Here is an 18,675-nt window from a genome sequence, read left to right on the forward strand (position 1 = left end):
CCAGTTTTCACAGCAGCACACGTACGTGAGCCCATGTGGGTCTGTGTGACATCAATACGTCAGCGGGGCTGCTTTCATCATGTGAGCTCCAAAGAGGGATCAGTTCAAAGTGTGAGCGCCCGAGGTGAGCGAGAGTGTCGCTAAACCTGACGAGCGCCGAGCCCGGGGTGGCGTTAATCTCGCCGCGAAAAACGCTACCTCCTGGCGCCGAAAACGGCGGTGGAAGGGGTGAGACAGGCGCTAATTGGTAATCACAGGTCTTATGGGCTCAATAATGCACTTTCTCACACCTTCCGCCGAGTCTTTGCCCTCCAAAGAGCGTCAAATTAAAATACTGTTTTGCTGCCATCCGCTCTCATAGCAGACAAAGACGCTGCAAATAAAACAATAAAAATGAGTATAGTGACAATACATCATAAATGAAAGAGTAAAATCTAAAAGGTTTTGAAATCAAAAGTAACCGTCTCAAGCATTATTTGGTGTGTAGTGGAAAAACGGAGCAAACGTTTGAATTCAAATGTGAAAACGCTATTTCTAACTCACTGTGCCGTTAGCTGACAGCTAACATTAGCTGGCGGTTCCCCAAAACAGCTAAGTGTGGGAATTATGGTCAATCACAAAGAGCCAAGAAGTGAAAACAGGTAGAAACAAGTATTTGTAGTCTGTGAACCGATTGCTTCTTCATGTGATAAATATGAGGTTTGCACGGATACCGAAACCAGAATCCGGCATGGGTCTGATGCTATGCTCCTGTAGTCTTCTTCGTGAAGCCACTCTGATACACCCGCACCGCACATTGTCATTGGGCCAAACTGTATCTGTAGTGTTTGGCCCTTACTACGCCGTGAAAGGTTATTCGCCTTCCAAGAAACCAATTTTAGGACTAGGAAAACATACTTGCTAAGTTTAGGAGAAGATTGTGGTTTGGGTTGAAAGAAGTTAAGTGAATTTAAGTTAAATCGGGTACAATAAGGTGGACTTGTTTTCCACATGGATAGGGGGCCCGGGGCCACTGATCGTACACGCGTGTGGCTATGGATGTCTGCAGGAAGTGTGCAGAGAGCCGTGTTAGCATCGCTTTTGTCCTGGTGTTGGTGGGGAGTTTCAGGGTTGCATTGTCTCAAAGTCGATGGCCCTTCTGACCCCCTGCAAGAGAAAACCTGTCAGGGGGAAGAGCGCGGCGCGTTTGATGGACGTACCTCTTCCGGAAGGCTAACGGCCAAGCCATTCTCCGCCTGGCCCACCAGCGCCTGGAGGAAGTACTCGCTGCAGGCGGCCAGCACGGACCGATGCCCGCGGAACTCCTTGCCCTCCACCAGGACGGTCACATCGCACAGGATATCCTGCTTCCGCTGGTCGTTGAGGCAGAGGAGGATGTTGGCACAATGAACCGTCGACTCATACACATACATGGGGGCTTCAGGCTTCTCATCCACGGACATTCCGCTCACGCCCTGGAAATAGGAGCACAACAGAGGAGGGGGAAAGAGGGTGAGTTGGGTGGGTGGGTGGGGGGGTCGACTTACAGCCGAGCCCAGCGAGCACATACCGCAAGGGCTGACATCAGCCCCCCTGCTGCAAGCCGGCCTCATGATTCAACACATGCAAGCCTGACCGACGCTTTCCGCTTCACATGCTCAGTGCCTCCTAAACGTTTAAAAAGACGGATTGAAACGGCGTTGTACTCCCCCCTCCCCTCCCCGCCTCCCCGCTGTGCGTGGAATCACGATCGCACGAGATATCCATACACAAATCCGTCTGACTTTGAGCGTAGTGCACAAGCATTTCCACTCACATGGTTCCCCAAAGCCCATTCAAATAGCATGCAGCAAAAAAGGGGTCATCTGGTCGACAAATGTAAAGTTAAATGAAAGGTAGCAGAGTCTAGCCTAAAAGTACCGGCTGTGTGCTGCGTGGCTGTAGAGATCCACATGTGTTTGTAATCTAAGAGGGGGGCTCACTGTAAAGGTATGCTGAGCAGCTTAGACACACTCAGCAAGATAACATCAGCTGGGGAGGAATGTGAACAATAAGCACAGGCAGCAGCTCCAAATGAAAGCTCAGAGGTTGTTTTGTGGAAACAATTGAATGAAGAAATACTCTGTTGTGGGCACAGAAATAGACGTTTGACCGTCGACCGTCAGTAACTTTATTAGCTCGACCCAACAACAAAGGCAAAAATCATTTAACCAGCCATGATATTAGAGAAATGCTGTACTTTGTATTTATGACATTTTGGTATTAATACATACATATACTGATTTACGCACATAGTGTAGCCAAAATGTATTAATAAAATACACGCTGACTGTCAGGAGTGGAGCCCCTCACACTCAAGGACCCTGGACAAGAGCAGAATAACGTGTGCAATTTCTTAAAATGTATGCGTTGACATCGGGTGTCTTTTTGTCCTAGTTTAGCGCAGCGCTCCAAATTAGATGTGTGTTCATGATTGCACACAGAAAAATGTTCTCAAACATGAAATGATTTTAATTCAATTTTTCCTTCATAAACTGACGGAACATAATCTAAACTGCTGGATGTTTTCATGTGGTATTACTTGCCAAAATAGACACCCTTTGGGCCACAGGGGCTTCTTATAAATATAATTGATTTTTTTCTAGCTTAGTTTTTTTGAAGACATTCTTTTATAAATTCAATGAAAATACATAGTTAGACTTCCTTTGGGTTAGCAATGATTAGATAACCAAGTTCAGCAAAGACAGCTGCAGTGCAATGGATGAAAAGTGCTAAGCTAGGGTTCCTGAAAAAGAGGAAGCAAAGCTACATCCTTTAATCAGAAGACTAACTCATTCAGTTGGTCAGCTGAGACTTAGATCACTTGTAGCGTCCGTTTTCCTTCTGAAGGCAATTCATTCTGTGGAAAATTCTGGATTTCAGAAGAAAAAATTCTGAAGAAAGATAACACAAGGGTCTACTATGTGTGTGTGAAGGATGTAGCCGGGATTGTCAAACTGATTCAGAAGCGTGAACAGACGCTTCGCTTTAGCGCAAAAAAGATAAAGCCTGCGGATCTCAATCAGCATGGCGATCGAGACGTGACTCTGATGAATATTCTGAGAAATGAAACAGTAAACCGCAGAAGCATTTACTATGCAACCTATTAAGTGATATATTTGGTTGTGCAAAGTGTCAAGTGCGTATTTAGGGCATTGTGGGTGCAAAAAAAACGGCCTCAGGGACAGTGACCCTTTTCTGACATGAGGTCTATGAGGAAGCTGCTTTTGGGGGAGAGTTGAGGCCACTTTGAGAACATTATGCATGTGTCTAACCAGTTGGGTGCAAAGGGGTCATGTCCGATGTCTCATCAACATCGGAGAGCACCTTGCAATCGGCGGTGCAACCTACTGATACAAGCGAATGCATCGTGTGCCTTTAGTCCACAAAGGGGGAAGTGAGAATTGGGGGCTGTCTTTTTGCGAGCCCACACTGCTTTATTTAGTTGTATTACCTGCAGGCCACTCATAGATACACTTGTTTACGTGGAACACAGAGACGATTTGACTGGAGCAGTCCACTCCTACAGCAGATTTTTCTGGTGTGGGGGCTGTTTTGGAACAACTATGTCATTCAAGACTTTCCTGTGGTTCTGGTTGGTGCAACTGTTATATGGTTTGCTTCTTTCCACCAAACATTTTTCCGTTGTCTTCCAAGAATAATGTTTCCACATGCGGTTGCGAGGTTCAGCACAACCCAAACATGCTATTTCTAACCTGGAATGCACACTGTCTTCCCTTGGACTGTAGGTGGGTTTGTTGCAGTGGAAGGGGGGTGGGGGGTGGGGGGGTGTAAGGATGACACAAACACAAGACACACACATACAGTACATACAGTGCAAACATATTCATACACACAACACACACACACACACACAGACAGACAGACACTAACCCAGACAAACGTACCACAAAATAGCCAGTTGCGGCAGAATTGTGATTTGAAATGCTGATGGATGCAAAAGAGAAGTCTTTCCTGTTTTTTTTTTACTTTGTGGGCCAGTTGTTGACGGCAGCTCTTTCAGCCGTACTAATTTTGCCTTCTCGGTTAGTTGTTCACACTCCTGTGCAGATCAAAAGCACAGCGTGATGGCGATGAGTATGCTCCGGCAGCGGCCAGTGCAGACTTCAGGGACCACCTGCTGGCTGCTCCTGTAGCGCGCCCGCTGATCTGAGGGTGGCTGATGAAGACTAATGTGGCCAGAGACCCTTTAGCTCTACAGCAATTATGTTTGTGGAGGTACGGTGCACCGCATGTGTGCAAATAGTCCCACACATACTGTAAACAGAATGTGCATCAGAGGGAGCTAAAGGGAGCACACAGAAAAAAAATGTCTTTATAGTTGCCGAGGCGATTAATCGCGATTAATGAATTTCAAAACGTGCGATTGATTAGTTCATTTTTTAAAATGTATTGACAGTCCTAATGATAATGCATGCATCTTTGGGAAGCAGGAAGCACACAACTGGATAAATGGGACTTGGACTATCCTGTATGATTTGTGTGAGAGTTGTAAACAGGAGTTTTGATTTAATCTCACTGTCTAATTCATAAAGACATAAAATACAATTCACGGTAAAACCGGGAGAGTAACTGATATGCTTTCAGGGATTTTGTGGGAAAAGTGCCATAGTTAGCCTAGCTTAGTGTTGTATCTCATTTGCTCTTGGAAACAAACACATGAGTATATTTCCTAAAATATTGACCTATAAAAACTGAACTAAAGAAGAAACTGAGAAGAAACCTGAGCAGATTCAAAAATGATGTTTTCAAATTGCTGAATTTCCTGCAATCCAATCTTTGCAAGCAAAAGATATTTAATTCACAAATTGAATTGCAAATAATCAAATTTTTGAAGCCGGAACAAGCAAGTAATTCACATTTTTGCTTGATAAATCACTTCCACCATCTGAATTGTTGACAATGAACGGTTTGTTGATACACATGCAAGGATGCTTTCAGAATGAGCCACGTGTAATCTGCAGATCCCGGGTTTCACTTATTATAACAATGGAAACACAGCTAAAATGCCCCTTTAGTTAGGTCAGATAATCCCCCACACCCAGAATTTAGCATTTTTTTCATGCATTCAGGCTCGTCTTAGTTTGGGGACTTGAAGAGGGAGGGGTGGTAATGTCTGACAGTGTGTCATGATGTGCTCTGTGCGCTCTCTCTCTCTGTCTCTGTGCTTCAGCAGAATAATGGTCAGGGTGTGTGGAAGGAAGAGGTCATATGCAAGGCACAAAATATATAAAGGACCGACGGGAGGACAATGAGAGCACTTCGGACGCTGAATTGAGCCCCCCAGACGGCAGAGTCATGGTTGTCCCTATCATAAAGATATCTCTTTTGACCTTGCTACGTTATCGTCCTTTGTTGTCATGCAAAAGTATTCAAATCTTACTTGTCACCATCCGCACTTTAACTGTGATGTGGTTAAAGACCTGTGGCCACTAAACCAGTGGAGGTTGGGTGGGAATACTTTTGTCCGTGACACGAGCATTTTGTCAGTCACCATGAGGTTGTACTCATCGAAGCCATTGAAGCGACGTGAGAATGCAGCAAAAGAAAAGTAAGCATGTGGTGTCTGGTTGGTGAAAGAAGAAGCAGAATGATGGACTTTAGACTATGATGGATGTCAAAATACGCTTACTGTTGGCCTTTCTTTAGTTTCAAAGTAAGCTTGATCTCATTTCCTAAGTACTTCTTTCATTCCTCTTTGGAATTTCTTGTAGCAATTTCCGCGTGAGTACAACATCCGTGTTTCCAATCGAAGTGGTAGTCAAGTCAGAAATAGGAACAGTGTGGTAACACCAGGGAGAATCCTTTAATATAAAGTAGAAGCTGCTCCATTTCTGAGAAATGCTGTTACGTAAATGATCAGATTTCCTTTTCAGGAGCTTTGCTGTCTTTTCACTTGATACAATAACATGTAAGGAGTGTTTTATATATTTTCCTGACGGATGAAGGCAATGAATCCGTGCGCAGCAAAACGAGGCCAACAGGCACAGAAACACAAACTGCAAGTGATGAGTTGTAAATAACTGACAGAAGCTCTCCAGCACTGTTCACTGTGGGACAATACTTTTTACATCTTTGAAAGTATTGGGAGGATTTTGTCAAGTGGAAAATCTACTTTGGCCACATCTCGACAAAGACACAAACGCTTCCTGTGGCTGCTTGTAATAAACAACCTCAGTCTGAACTGCTGCCGCCGCAGTCTAATAACATTATCCAATGAGCCGGTACAGTCGGAGGCAGACTGACATGAACACAGTGTCACGGTGCACCATTAGGCGGGACGGACTCCTGCCAGGTGATTGTAATCACACAGAGGATGAACATGGTTGTAATTGGAAGGATCAAATTAGGCCACTGCAACGATCGCCCTTGGAGCCGTGAGAGGTGGCAAATGCCAACACGGTTGGTGATGATGATGATGATGATGATGATGATGATGATGATGATCATGATGCTGGGCAGCTCAATGCAAGACTTCATTTTGATTTCATTACCATGTAAAGTTCTAATGAGAATCACTTTCCAGGTATGCTTTAATAAAGCGCTTTTCGGACACAAAATTCCTACTGTAAAGTAAGTTCTTTGAATGTAACATGCAGAGGATATTTTCGCAGGGGTTTCATTTCCTCCAGTGAAACTATCTGCTTCCCCATACCCTCGGATTAGTTTTTGAGGCAGGATTCGTCAGAGTGACAGAAAGTACCGTTTTTAATACTTTGGAAAATACTACTATACTTCCATACTGCTTTCCATAGCAAGACACCAGAAATAAAAGCTTTGCACTAGACAGGGAGATAAAATATTAAGGTTCTATTGTTTCTATAGACTGGATAGAATGTAAAAAAAAATATGCTAAGTAGGCTGCTTTTAAACAATACTTTGCGCAATATTAGATCAGATTAGATCGATTTTATTGTCCCGAAGGAAATTTGTCAGCTGTTTAGAAAATACAGACAATAACATAGAGCATACATACAGTACATCCACAGACTGTCGCCAGCTGGCAGATACATTTCACACTGCCCCTAGTAAAAACACACCTCTGATGTGGTGTGAGACAAAAAGATTAATAAGTAAATTCAGGGAGTTAATAGACTTGAGCCTGTGCATAGGACTCTGAAGGAACTGATATTCAGGGGGGAGGCTGACATAATCTTTTGGAACTGTCTGATGATGGTTTACATTACATTACAGGTCATTTAGCTGATGCTGATGCACCTGTCAGTGCAGTTAAACAAACACAACACGGAGGAGTTTCTCATTGCCTCGTCTCTCCAAGTAACGTTGGTAAGTGTAGCATGATTAACATTCTCTTTCCTTACATCTTGTTGTCTTCCTCATCTTTGTAATTTTGATATTTTCCAATGACAGTGTTTCTAAATATTTTATTTTGGTTTGTTTTTCAGAGGCTCTGGATTAAGGACGCCAGCCGTTTGCTGCGGTCAATTGACAGTGTTCCATAGCGTATTGTTGCAGTTAGTTTACTTTGTTCCTAATAATTTTATGATTAATTTTTTTATTATTGTATACATGCGGCATATTTTATGTTTTGTTCTTGGTTACAAATGCCTAAAATGTTTGTCTTAAAGGCATCTAATAAACTCCAACCACTATGACCGAAATGAGTTTGGTTGTCTTTCTTTAACTTGTGGGGAATTAAATGCAAAAGTATACGTTATAAGTAAACGGTAACACTCTGGTATTTATAACACAAAAACAGTAATCGTATGGTAACAAACTGTAATCCAATGTACGACAACATACCGTATATTACGGTAGGGGACTGTAAATAAAGTTATTAGCGTCGACTGACAGTAAATGGCGGTTAATTCACAGTAAAATTGGTTCAAGTTTACGGTAACATACAGTAATCCATTTTACGGTAACATAGTGTAAAAACCATTTACGGTATTATACCGTAAAAAACTGTAAATTCCTGGCGTCCTTGCTGCCAGTAAAATACCGTTAATTTACAGTGAAATTGTTTAGAGTGTGTATCTGATGTATCAGACAGGAGGCCCAGGTTGGCTGTATCATCAGAGAACTTTATAGCATAATTGTTAGCAGTACTGCATGTACATTCATTAGTGTACAAGGTGAACAAGACTGGTGAACTGACGCACTCATGGGGGGCGCCGGTGTTGATGGCCAAGGATTCAGAGAAGGTCGTGTTCACGCTGACCTGCTGGGCGCGCTTGGTGAGGAATGAGTGATGCCACTCACTAATGAAGGGGTTAACGTTCATCATCTGCAGTGTTTTCAGGAGAAGATGGGGGTTGTATGCTGGTGTGTATAGGCAAACTGGTATGCATATATAATATAATAATAATATAATACAGTGGCATGTAATCTCCCACAATGCATCCATCTTTTCCTGCGTGGTGTAAATGCTAATGTCTAATTGTCAGTTTGTTTTCCAGGATGTCTTTAATAAATGTGTTGTCACGCTAAAGTAGAACAAGGATTTTCCATGAAATGATTCTTAAACAATACAAGGTTGGTACAACTTTTCAGTTCATGTTTGTGCCGTACATCATACATTTAATGTACCACAAAAGCTCTCCTGTAATATTTATCGAGAGCCGAGGAGGTGCCGCCAATCATACCCGCAATGGTGCTTTGCTGCAAGACAAACTGCAGAGATCATCACAAAATCGTGTTTGTGGTTCATTACAACATCAATAGGGATACTCAGGCACAGGGATTGATTAAAGTGGGATTGGTTTATGGGGGCCATTACGGAGAGTGTTAATGAGAATGGAGCTTTACGGTTATCAAATGTCTCCCTGTCCCCCCCGTCCCCCCCCCCGTATCATTACTACACACTCATTGTGTAAGATTGTTTGTCAAACGGTAAATCTCATTCAAATAAATTGAATCATCTAAGATGGTTTGTGCACAAACGGTGTGACATCAACCCTGCTTGAAGGGTTTATCACTGTTTACGTGGATGTCCATGGGTTAACTCTCCAGAACAACATTGTCTCCAATACTCAATGAGGATTTCATCCACAACTGTTGGTATTGCAGACAAAAAGCATGCTGGTCAGTCTCTATTCTTCAAAGGGTAATTCTCAGTAAGAGAAAGGAAGCTTGTTTAAAACAGACAACTAATACGCCAAGGGGTTTTCCCTCGGCCGTCTGGAAAACTTTAGGCTTCGAGAAGTTTCTTCACACCATGAAGAACAAATGAAAAAGGAACATAGAGTTGTGGTGTTTTGCGATAAAACGAGCAAAACAACAAGTAATATCCTCTAAGATTGTGAGACAAGACTGAAGGCGAGCAGTTTTTTGGGGCTTTCCACTACGGCCACTGAAGGCTCACTAACAATTATGGCAGAGGCTCCTCATTCCCCTCACTGCTGATAAGGTGAACACCCCTTCAGAAGGTCAGCGGGTTGCTGATATTGATCCTGAGATAACACATGCGAGACGGAAACGTCGGAGACACACTGCTGATGCTCAGCGGAATACATACCGAGGAAAGTGTAAAGAGATATTTTTAATAATTCAAGAATTTTACATATGCAATTGAAACTAAAAAAGTAGGTCCACTCGTGCAACCCTGTCTCCAGCAAACATTAGGCTTCCATACAACTAAACCACATTCTCAAAATGAGTTTCAATGTGGCTAATGTTTTAAATTGAAACAAATGAATTGTAAAATGTCATTCCTTGTCTTAGAATAGCATTGCCACCTTACATAAATTAAATCTTAACCCAACTTAATCAGGGAGAGAATATGTTAACCTTGAACTTCAATTGACAATGCAGTTTTGAGTAATAGATATGTGATTTTAAGGAGACCATGTGTCTTGAGAAAAACACATACTAAGAAAACTATTCCACTAGCAACACGTAGTGTATGCAGAATGTGACCAGTACAGTTTTTACAATAGGTGGCGTTCAAGAAAGTTCAAGGTAAATTGAGGGCACAGTCATCTCGGGCTGGATCTATAAATGGATCAGGTGCTTCTTGCTCCGGACAAAAATCGATACTGTCTCCCTGTGTTTCGATCCAGGGACTGAACAAAGACACCAGCAGTATCAATTCCTGAACAAAGAAAGACCCGCCTGGTCGAGGTATTGAAGATGAAACTGGACTCTCTAGAAATGTTGTGCACGATCGCATTTAAATCTCTAGTCCCTCCACGTCCTTAGCAGTTCTACTGCAGTCAGATGAGTGGGGTTGCCCAGGTGAGGCTGAGGCCCCCCCCCCCTGGGTGCTGCCGAGCTGCGGACCGTCCTGCTGCTGACACTGATGAATAGGGTCGGCCGTGAGAGGGAGCATCTGCACAAACCTGCATCCATCTGCAATCGGCCTAATTAACACAAGAGCCACTTCATCTCTCAGCGATAGAAAAGGTGCAGGCGGTGAATCAATACTCAAACCACCGCTGAGATTTACCTTTTTAAAGAAACAATCAGGAGCACAAGCGGTAGGGAAACCATCGAAAAGAGCTGGATTACGTAGTAAGAGACTCATTGTTAGCGAAAACAAACACATGCACTCGATATGCATTGAGGTTTATGTAAAAAAGGCAAGTCTGCAAGGTGAAAGCTTGGTATGAGAAACGCACACCGTGTCATTCCCTTTGATCGACAGAAAGACAACTGGTGCTGGATGTGCCTTCGCACTCCAAGCCATGTGTTTGAGGATCACTTTATGAAACACGTTTTCAAAACTCGGTGTCATCGCGCTGTCTGCATATATCACTCTAACACTCAAGAGGCTATTAATATATGTACTCTGCTGACTAAGATTAACACTAGCAGCAAACAGCCAAATCCATTCTTCTGAAGCAGAACGCCATCGAGGTACAATTTGCATGGCAGAAGGGCTGAATTCCATTTCACTAAGGCTACTTGTGGCACAAAACCAGACCTGACTTAAAAGTCTTAAGGATCGTCTCTTCTGTCCATTCAAAGCCACAGAAGTAGAAAACAAAAACCGTCAGCTGCAAGCATACGTTGGCATTACCTCAAAAAGCCATCGGCACAGATCCAGTCATCCTGTTATTCCAGTCTTAGCTCTGACAACTTTCTAATGTCTCTCACCGTGTGTTACCAGCAGCATCTGAGCCTATCGGTGTCTGTGGGTGGTGAGTATGACTGAGCGAGTAAGGTATGCTCGAGTGTGTGATTGTGATAGATGTGTACGTGTATGTGTGATGGCATGCCAGAGTATTTTTGGGCCCTCCCTGCTCAAATGCAGCCTGCATGAATCATGACTTCCCACATAGTAGGTCAGTGAGTGGGGTGAGTCATATTGCCATCTTATATGGTAACACGCTGCACATGTGATAGAAACACTGGGGTTATCTATAGACTGGGCCTCGCTGTCCCGAACCACTTGAAGCAGAGCTGCTCCGTCTCGGCCGTCGGATAATGCCAGAACTCCGCAACACCTTTCCGAGTTTCATTCAAATCTATACTTTATTTCCAGAATCCTGCTTAAGATCAGAAAAACACAGCAAGCTGAAAAACATTATGTCCTTGGAGGAGATTAAAAAAAGAGTAAGTCTTAAAATCTAGATAAAATCTGAAAAGAATAGCGGATGCTTGTCACGTTTCCTGCCCTGTGCAAGATATTCATACCGGCAATGACATGGTACACGTGCACACACAACAATGCTATGGCCTAAACCTCTTCCTGTGCGATTGGCTGAATCAACAAGGAAACAAGCAGGGTGTTTGCAGACACCTCAGTCAGCAAATACGGAAAACAAACTCACGAAGGAAGCGAAAACGGCCCGAAACCATCACCACCAGCAGGGAAAGTGGCCGTTGAGGGTTTTGGATTAGTGTACGCGGTGGGTTTTCCAGCAGCAGGCAGGGAAGGAGCAGATATTGTGCTAATTAGGCCAGTGATTGGCAGGCCAAGGGGCTGCAAGCACAGTGTGCCCGAGACTGGATTATATGCTGCATTATTAAAAGCGGATGGAGCGCAGAGTGGGGGGCAGGGTTTGAGGTGGAAGCCTTTTATTCCAAACAATAAAGTCTGCGCGCACGAGGAAGTTGAAAATCAGCCCGTCAACTGTGACACAAAAGCTTGCGCTCAGAGGACTCATGGAAAAAAGAGGCAAGTGGAAAGTCTCCCCACAGGAAAGAGTTGACATACAGGCATCGCCCACGTCAAAAAGCCTTCAAAAGCCATTTATGTACGCATGTGTGTGTGGGGGTGTGTTTGTGCAAATTAAAGTGTGCGTGTGTGTGCGCATTGGGGATCATGTGTGTTCGTGTGAGTGGGCTGCAGGCTACGAAGGTGTTGATAAGGCAAAGAAAAAGCACGTTATTTTCTCACATCGCCCGTGCAAGCTTTCTAAATATTACATGCAAGAGCTGTTGTCGTTGCAGAAACACGCGGAAATGTGCGAAACCGGCGCAATGGTACAAAATACCCAGCTGAGATCAAAAGGGCTGCATAGTCAGGGGGAGACGAAAGACAACATCCAACGATGCGACTGATTGTAATGCACCGCTGACGAGCACATGCAACGTCTTTCTTCTTGTTTGTTTTGCTGCTGTCTTGTTCAGTCCTTCCTCTAGCTGCCGTGAAAGACCACACAAAAGACCGGAAGGCGCCATTAGTGCTCCAAACGCGCTTGTCTTACAGTTTTTCTTTTCTTCCTTGACAAAGGCAAAAATAATCAGGTCACAGTAAGAACCTGGCTACTATCGTCGAGGCTGTACCTCAGGACTCTGCCAGAGCCCAATTCGGGTGACCCAGCCCGACTCTTGTCCCTGGTCAGGAAAGGTCCCTGTACGTGACAGCCCTCTCTCTTAGCGCTTCGGGGGCCGTATATTATCTTTTGTCGTTGACCGTGATGACACAGGGGATTCCTCCATGTCTGCAGAAAGACTATTTTGCCCCGCCTGGTTTGCCTTCTCTTGGGTAAACAGTCAGTCAGGCCGCAGGAACACCTAGATGTCACTGGGGCAGTGCATGTCTAGGGGCCTGATGGACAGCCGTCGCTGTCAGTGTGAGGGCGCACTGGGGGAGGAGGAGGAGAGGGTTGAAACGCACTCACATATTCCAGCGCCTGAAGTCGAGCTTCATGCTCACTCACAATGCCCGGCCAGGGAATGGCCGTGCCGGGTTAGATGACCTGCTGGCAGCAGCAGCCACGCCAAAGGAGCTAATTTAGGAAGTGATGCGAGATGAAGATATATGCACACACACACACACACACACAGTAACCGGTTGGTGTACTACGGAGAAAGTTGTACCTACACACACATATTGCAACATCATGTCTTTGAGTAACAGGAGTCCTGCCACAGAGCCTCTCTGTTGTGTGAATAATAAGCTGCTCTGATGGAAGAAACAAGATGACTGTTATCATGCAGTCATCATGCGAAGCGGTTGGATTTTAGGCCAGAGGCAAAAGTTCTGGTTCCAGTTGGTGAGAAATGATTATTATTATGCTCAATTCATTTTAAATTCACTGTATATTATTTAATCAAACAAACAAATATCAATTGAGGGATCTTGTTAATAAGTAGGTTTGAATTGCATGTTCAATGTACGTGGTTAACTGTAGGCTTCTGAAAGCACCCGGATGATAAAGACGTGCAAAGACGTGTGTTTTTAACTATTTATTATTTATTAGTGAACAATGCACCAACCTGCACTCTCGCCTCCCCTTACAAAGTGCGGTGTAGGAATGTCACACGTTTTGGATTGAAAAGTAATCCCTGTTTTCTCATATTTCCACGGAGATACGGTTGAACAACCGAGTATTGAGTGGGTTAGGACCGAATGCCTCAGCAGATTATCCCTGATCAAATATTCCTCATATTTAGACAAAGGGGATTGGGATAAGGAATTATTTTGTCAAATGAAAAAAAAGAAGTCATGAAACACATGTTTACATTCTGCAAAGTGAGCGTGAAAAGATAATCACTTTGTATTGTATCTGTGCCAAAAATTGAATCTCAACATATTCACTCATCAATCATTAAATACAATGATTAACGCCTTGGTTAAAAACTTAATGAATGATTAATGAAGGTGACAATGGACGTTTTTTAAGTTTAGTTTAACCTTTAATCATAAAAGTCAAAAGTCAAATGTTGGATGCGCGACGTGATGGCGCAATAATGACCTACATCGGCAATTCTATACAGAGAGTCTCCGAGTTACATTTTTAAAATCAGTTTAATATTGTAAAAGGTTATTTCTAATAAGACCAAAGCTACTCACCCAAACGGATCAACAGGAAGGTAAACAACAAACAAAGCTATTGTCAGTTACTACAGAGATTGTCATAATCTTTTTGTTTTGTCAGAGCATTGGATTTACTGATTGCTGTTGACATGTGAAGAGAATTTGTGATATTGGTGTCAGTTGCGGCGCCACGTGCTGCAGCATCTGCGACCCCAGTGCAAACCTCCTGCTTGTACTTGTCTTCTGTGTGCATCGTAATCTCAGTGGTTTCTGTAACCGCTGTGCTCCTTTCGTAGCCTCTGGTGTGAAGCACCACTGCCTCGGTCATGTGAGTCAGCTGATCTAAGTGATTGCAAAAGACCCAGGCCCCCGCCGTTGACCTGGCGTGACCGATACGACCCCGACGAAGTCACGTTGACAAAACCGAGACGCTTATCTTAAAAGCAGTTCGTTGTGTCAATGTGCCCTCGGACATGTGCGTTCGGGGCTGACACACGCTACACGTGACGCACACGGGTCGCCATCTAACGTGCGCCGCGGGTCAGCCGGCGCCGCGGAAGCACGTCGACAGAAGGCCCCCGTGGGTGCGTCGCATCAAGGGCGAGGGCACGGAATGAAAGGTTACTGTTCCGAGTGAAACGGTGAGACTGAGTGCGGTTTCGCGGCTTCGGTATTGATGACTCAACCCGAGAAGAGAAAGCGGTACTCGGGTATCAAACACCCCCCCCCCCGCCATACACCCTCCCAGGCATCACAAGTCACAGTGGAAATCTATTCACAAGGAACTGACATCACAACCACTGGTTTTGATCCGTGGGTTTCAACTGTAAAACAAATTTATATAAATACATTAAGCGGTGAGGCGATTCCTTCAGATTGCCTCAGAAGCTCTCGCTGTCCGTCCGGCGGCACCAAAGTGGTTCCACAACTTGTGACATCAACTTTTTTCTTTTTGCAGCGCCACTCAGTCGTTAAGCCCTGCTGATCCCGACCCCCGGATCCAGCCGGTGATTTATGCACACTGGGGAGGCCCGGGCCGTGTCCTGCAGCCACTAGAGCAATCTGTTAAACACAATGTTCCAATGTGACTTTTGCATCGTGACAGCAGTCCTGGGAGGGGGGGGCCTGATCAACACGGGTACACTAAAGCAAAAGGGCCACCGCTCAGACTACTCAGTCTTGTCAGAGTCAGTCGATACTTAGAGGTCAATATTTATCTCCTGGGTTATTGACTTTTCTTTCTTGATTAAAACACGGAATTACAACAGGTTGAATGGCGAAAGAGCGGCGGGGGAAACGCTCGGACCGGAGCTCGGCACGCCGACGCTATGTGTGCGTCTCGATGTACCAATGGTATTTTCCATCACGGCTGGCAACGATTAATCCAAGAATCATTTAAAAGCACCACGTCTACAGGCAACGCACAATCGCTCAAAGCTGGACTACACAAACACCTATTCAAATCAGAGAACCTCTCCTGCACGTCAACATCTCCTTTCAGAGCAACCCGTGAAATGAGTAACTGAGATAAATGTTGATGCCCAGATTGATTCACTAATGTTACTCATATTGAAAATGTTTTTGTGGTTCAGATTGTTCAGATTGTTTTTTTTGCACCAAACAAAATATGTCTAATTTTTACATTTTGTGTGGTGACTAAGCAAAAAACCTAGAGAACCAACTAAGCATCGGTGTAGGAAAAGCAGAGTAAAAGGTTTGGAAAATTTCCAACAGCTTCAATATATATACACAAAAGGCCAATCACTGAAAGTTACAGTTAAATAAAAAGAAACACAAACGGTAATAGGTCACGTTGATTTCTTCAAGACAATTATATTATTGTACTATTAAAGTGATCTGGTAGTTTGTTTCAATATGCAAAGTAGGCATTAATGTGCATGTGTGCAAACATCTCCAGAACAGAAATCTGAACATGTGGATAAAGCCAGATTCAAAATTGTTTTGTTTATTAGTCAACATATTAGAGTGACGCGCTTTTAACTACAAACCCCTAAAAACCTTAAGTATCTGATAGGAAGGAAAGTGGTGTGCGACTGGAGAAAACTCTGGCAGAAAATATGAAGAAAAATAAATGAAACGCAGACGCAAGCTGCTGCTATTTGCGGACAACAGACAGCGCTGGTGGAAATGACACGTTGGACGGCGGTCTGCGGGAGGGCGTTTGCCGCTCTTCTAGTAGCGCACAGTTCTAGGAAGGCCTGACGGATGCCTTCCTGGGACCACCGCTCGGGCGCCCGTTAACGCTCCAGCTCGCCTGTGGCCGCGGCCCGGCGAGGATGCCGCTCTGAAGCTCCGAACGGGGCTAAACGGGCCGCTGTTTCCTGACCAGGGCCAACCACAAAGCACTCCCTGAAACGCTGGCAGCAGCACAAAGGGGCCGCGGAGAGATTGACGTTTGTTTGTCGATGGTTCAGGCCGTGCACCCGGTCCCCTACTGGCTATTTTTTGGGCTAATCCTCCAATGGATTCATAATGGCCTTAGCTCGCAAGATGTCAGAAATAAACATAAGAAAGGCTTCACGTTAAAGAGGGTTCTAGGTTTATGTCTCATTTGTCATTATTTTTCCCTTGTCAATTTCCATTATGAAAGAAAACAAATCTCTGCTAAAAATGACTTCTTCATGGAGAGGCTAAGCATGAACAGTGCAGCTGATCTGCTGAGGGGGGGTGGGGATAAACATGACCGACTGGTGGAGCGTCTCGGCCCGTTTTGCCCTTTGATTGCTTTTTTTTAACCTTTTTTGAACCTACATTTTGGGTACCCTGCGCCCCTTTTTCCCCATCGTCATCCAAGCCAACTAAGCCAGTTAACTTGAACAAAATGTTAAGATTTACTTCACTCCATACACAAGTTGTGATACACCAGATTTGTTCTTTAACGGATGGATATTGACCATGTATTTAAGTAATCATACCATGTAGTCATTTATTCAGTCAATTCTAATAAACTACAACCTAATGTTTTCTTTTTTTCTTTCCTCCTCTCATTGGTCTAAGCGTCCGTTATATCCGTTAGACGTCTTACCAAGTAAGGCTGGTGGGAATAACTTCACACTGAAGCAAATAGTGAAGATTGTCTCGTGAAAAACAACGATGAGATTGCAACACCTCCCAGCAACGACTGTTATAGCCCGGGCAGAACGAGAGGCACACAATGGGACCTCTTCACGCTACAATGAGATAAGATCACGCACCAAGGGATGATGTGAGAGCAGGCGATTCATTTTCAAGGAGTTGATGAATGGGTGCTGTTCCACATGTCAGCTGCAGGTACCCAGCCCCGACCAGCTGCTCTCCGTCTCCCTCTATCGCTCTCTCCCTTTCACCCTCTCTCACTCGGCGAAGTCCTAGACGTGTCCCTCCGCGGGCATATGTTGCAATGTATCGCATGGAGGAGTACAGAGAATATGAGGAGCACCCAAAATATGAGTAGTGCTGATCACCAAGACGATCAGGGAATCACCATGAAGCCGGTGAGCTGGACCGTCTTGTTGAATGAAACCCAGCAACACCAATGTAGAGCCGCAGGGTTGAGGTGTGAAAATGGGAAACTTAAAGGGCAGGTGTGAAACATTTCCGGGGATCTGTGAGCAGATGTTGGAATATAATATTCAAAACATCAAAAAATCAGTTGGGGTTTTCAGTGCTAATTCCAAAAAACAGCAGCACTTTGCAGTCAAAATCTGATCACTTGTCACGATTATAGATCTAATATTGACCTATTGTATTGAGTTGTATTCAGGGAAAGAACTCCTACAATGAAAGGGTAAACAATCTAAGGTACAGAAAGAATGTCGCAAACATCACACGCGACCCGACGTCACAGGCCCTGCCTGCGCGCATCGTGTTCTTTACTGCATGGCGCGCATGTGTTCCTTTCACTACCACAACGTGTTGAAATGTAACAGCCGCACAAATGTCAGCTGTGCCGCGTCAGTCCTTCTTCTGGGCTCTCATGCATGGATCATGAAGTAGTTTTGCATTCCTAGAGTGGATTCTGTCACAGTATCTCAGGGATCTCCGTCCCTCCGTACAGGCTCCAACAGGAGCACAGTTTACTGCCGTTGGCTCAGCGGTGTCGACCGGTCCTCGCCCGCTTCATTTGGTGAACGCATCTCAACTCTTAAGCTCTCAGAACTTGTAAAAATATAAAAGAAAGAGCGTATAAAAACAGCCCTGGCTCAGACTTTTCCTGTCGGGGCAGCAGCTCGGAGTGAGTCATGGTTCGTTCATCAGCCCTTCACTGACTCAAGGTTATTTGAGGGAAGAGCTGACGTCAACGAAACCGACTGCTGCTGTTTGGCTTCAAGAGTTTGTATTTTCTTAAAGAGACACACGTAGCGAGTGTTTTCCTCCCTGTGATTTTGATCTGGGAATTGACCAGAAATAATTTGATGGTAGATGCTACCAACGGACTTATTCTGAGCTATTCATCCTGTGCGTCT

The 18,675-nt window shown here is 44.4% G+C and overlaps 1 protein-coding gene across 4 annotated transcripts in view; it reads right to left on the reverse strand.

The window, feature by feature from the left end:
• bach2b (BACH transcriptional regulator 2b) overlaps positions 1-18,675 on the reverse strand; it is a 72,529-nt gene that overhangs the window by 23,298 nt on the left and 30,556 nt on the right. For 3 of the 4 annotated variants that reach the window (XM_040160330.2, XM_040160332.2, XM_040160331.2), the window contains one exon: positions 1,200-1,454. In XM_040160330.2, coding sequence (XP_040016264.2) covers positions 1,200-1,454 — 255 coding nt within the window. Of the gene's footprint in view, positions 1-1,199; positions 1,455-11,020; positions 11,147-18,675 lie in introns of those variants that run through there. The other variant, XM_078093980.1, reaches the window with a different exon arrangement.

The sequence above is a fragment of the Gasterosteus aculeatus genome, chromosome 18 (assembly GCF_964276395.1).
Source record: "Gasterosteus aculeatus chromosome 18, fGasAcu3.hap1.1, whole genome shotgun sequence".
Lineage (NCBI taxonomy): Eukaryota > Metazoa > Chordata > Actinopteri > Perciformes > Gasterosteidae > Gasterosteus > Gasterosteus aculeatus.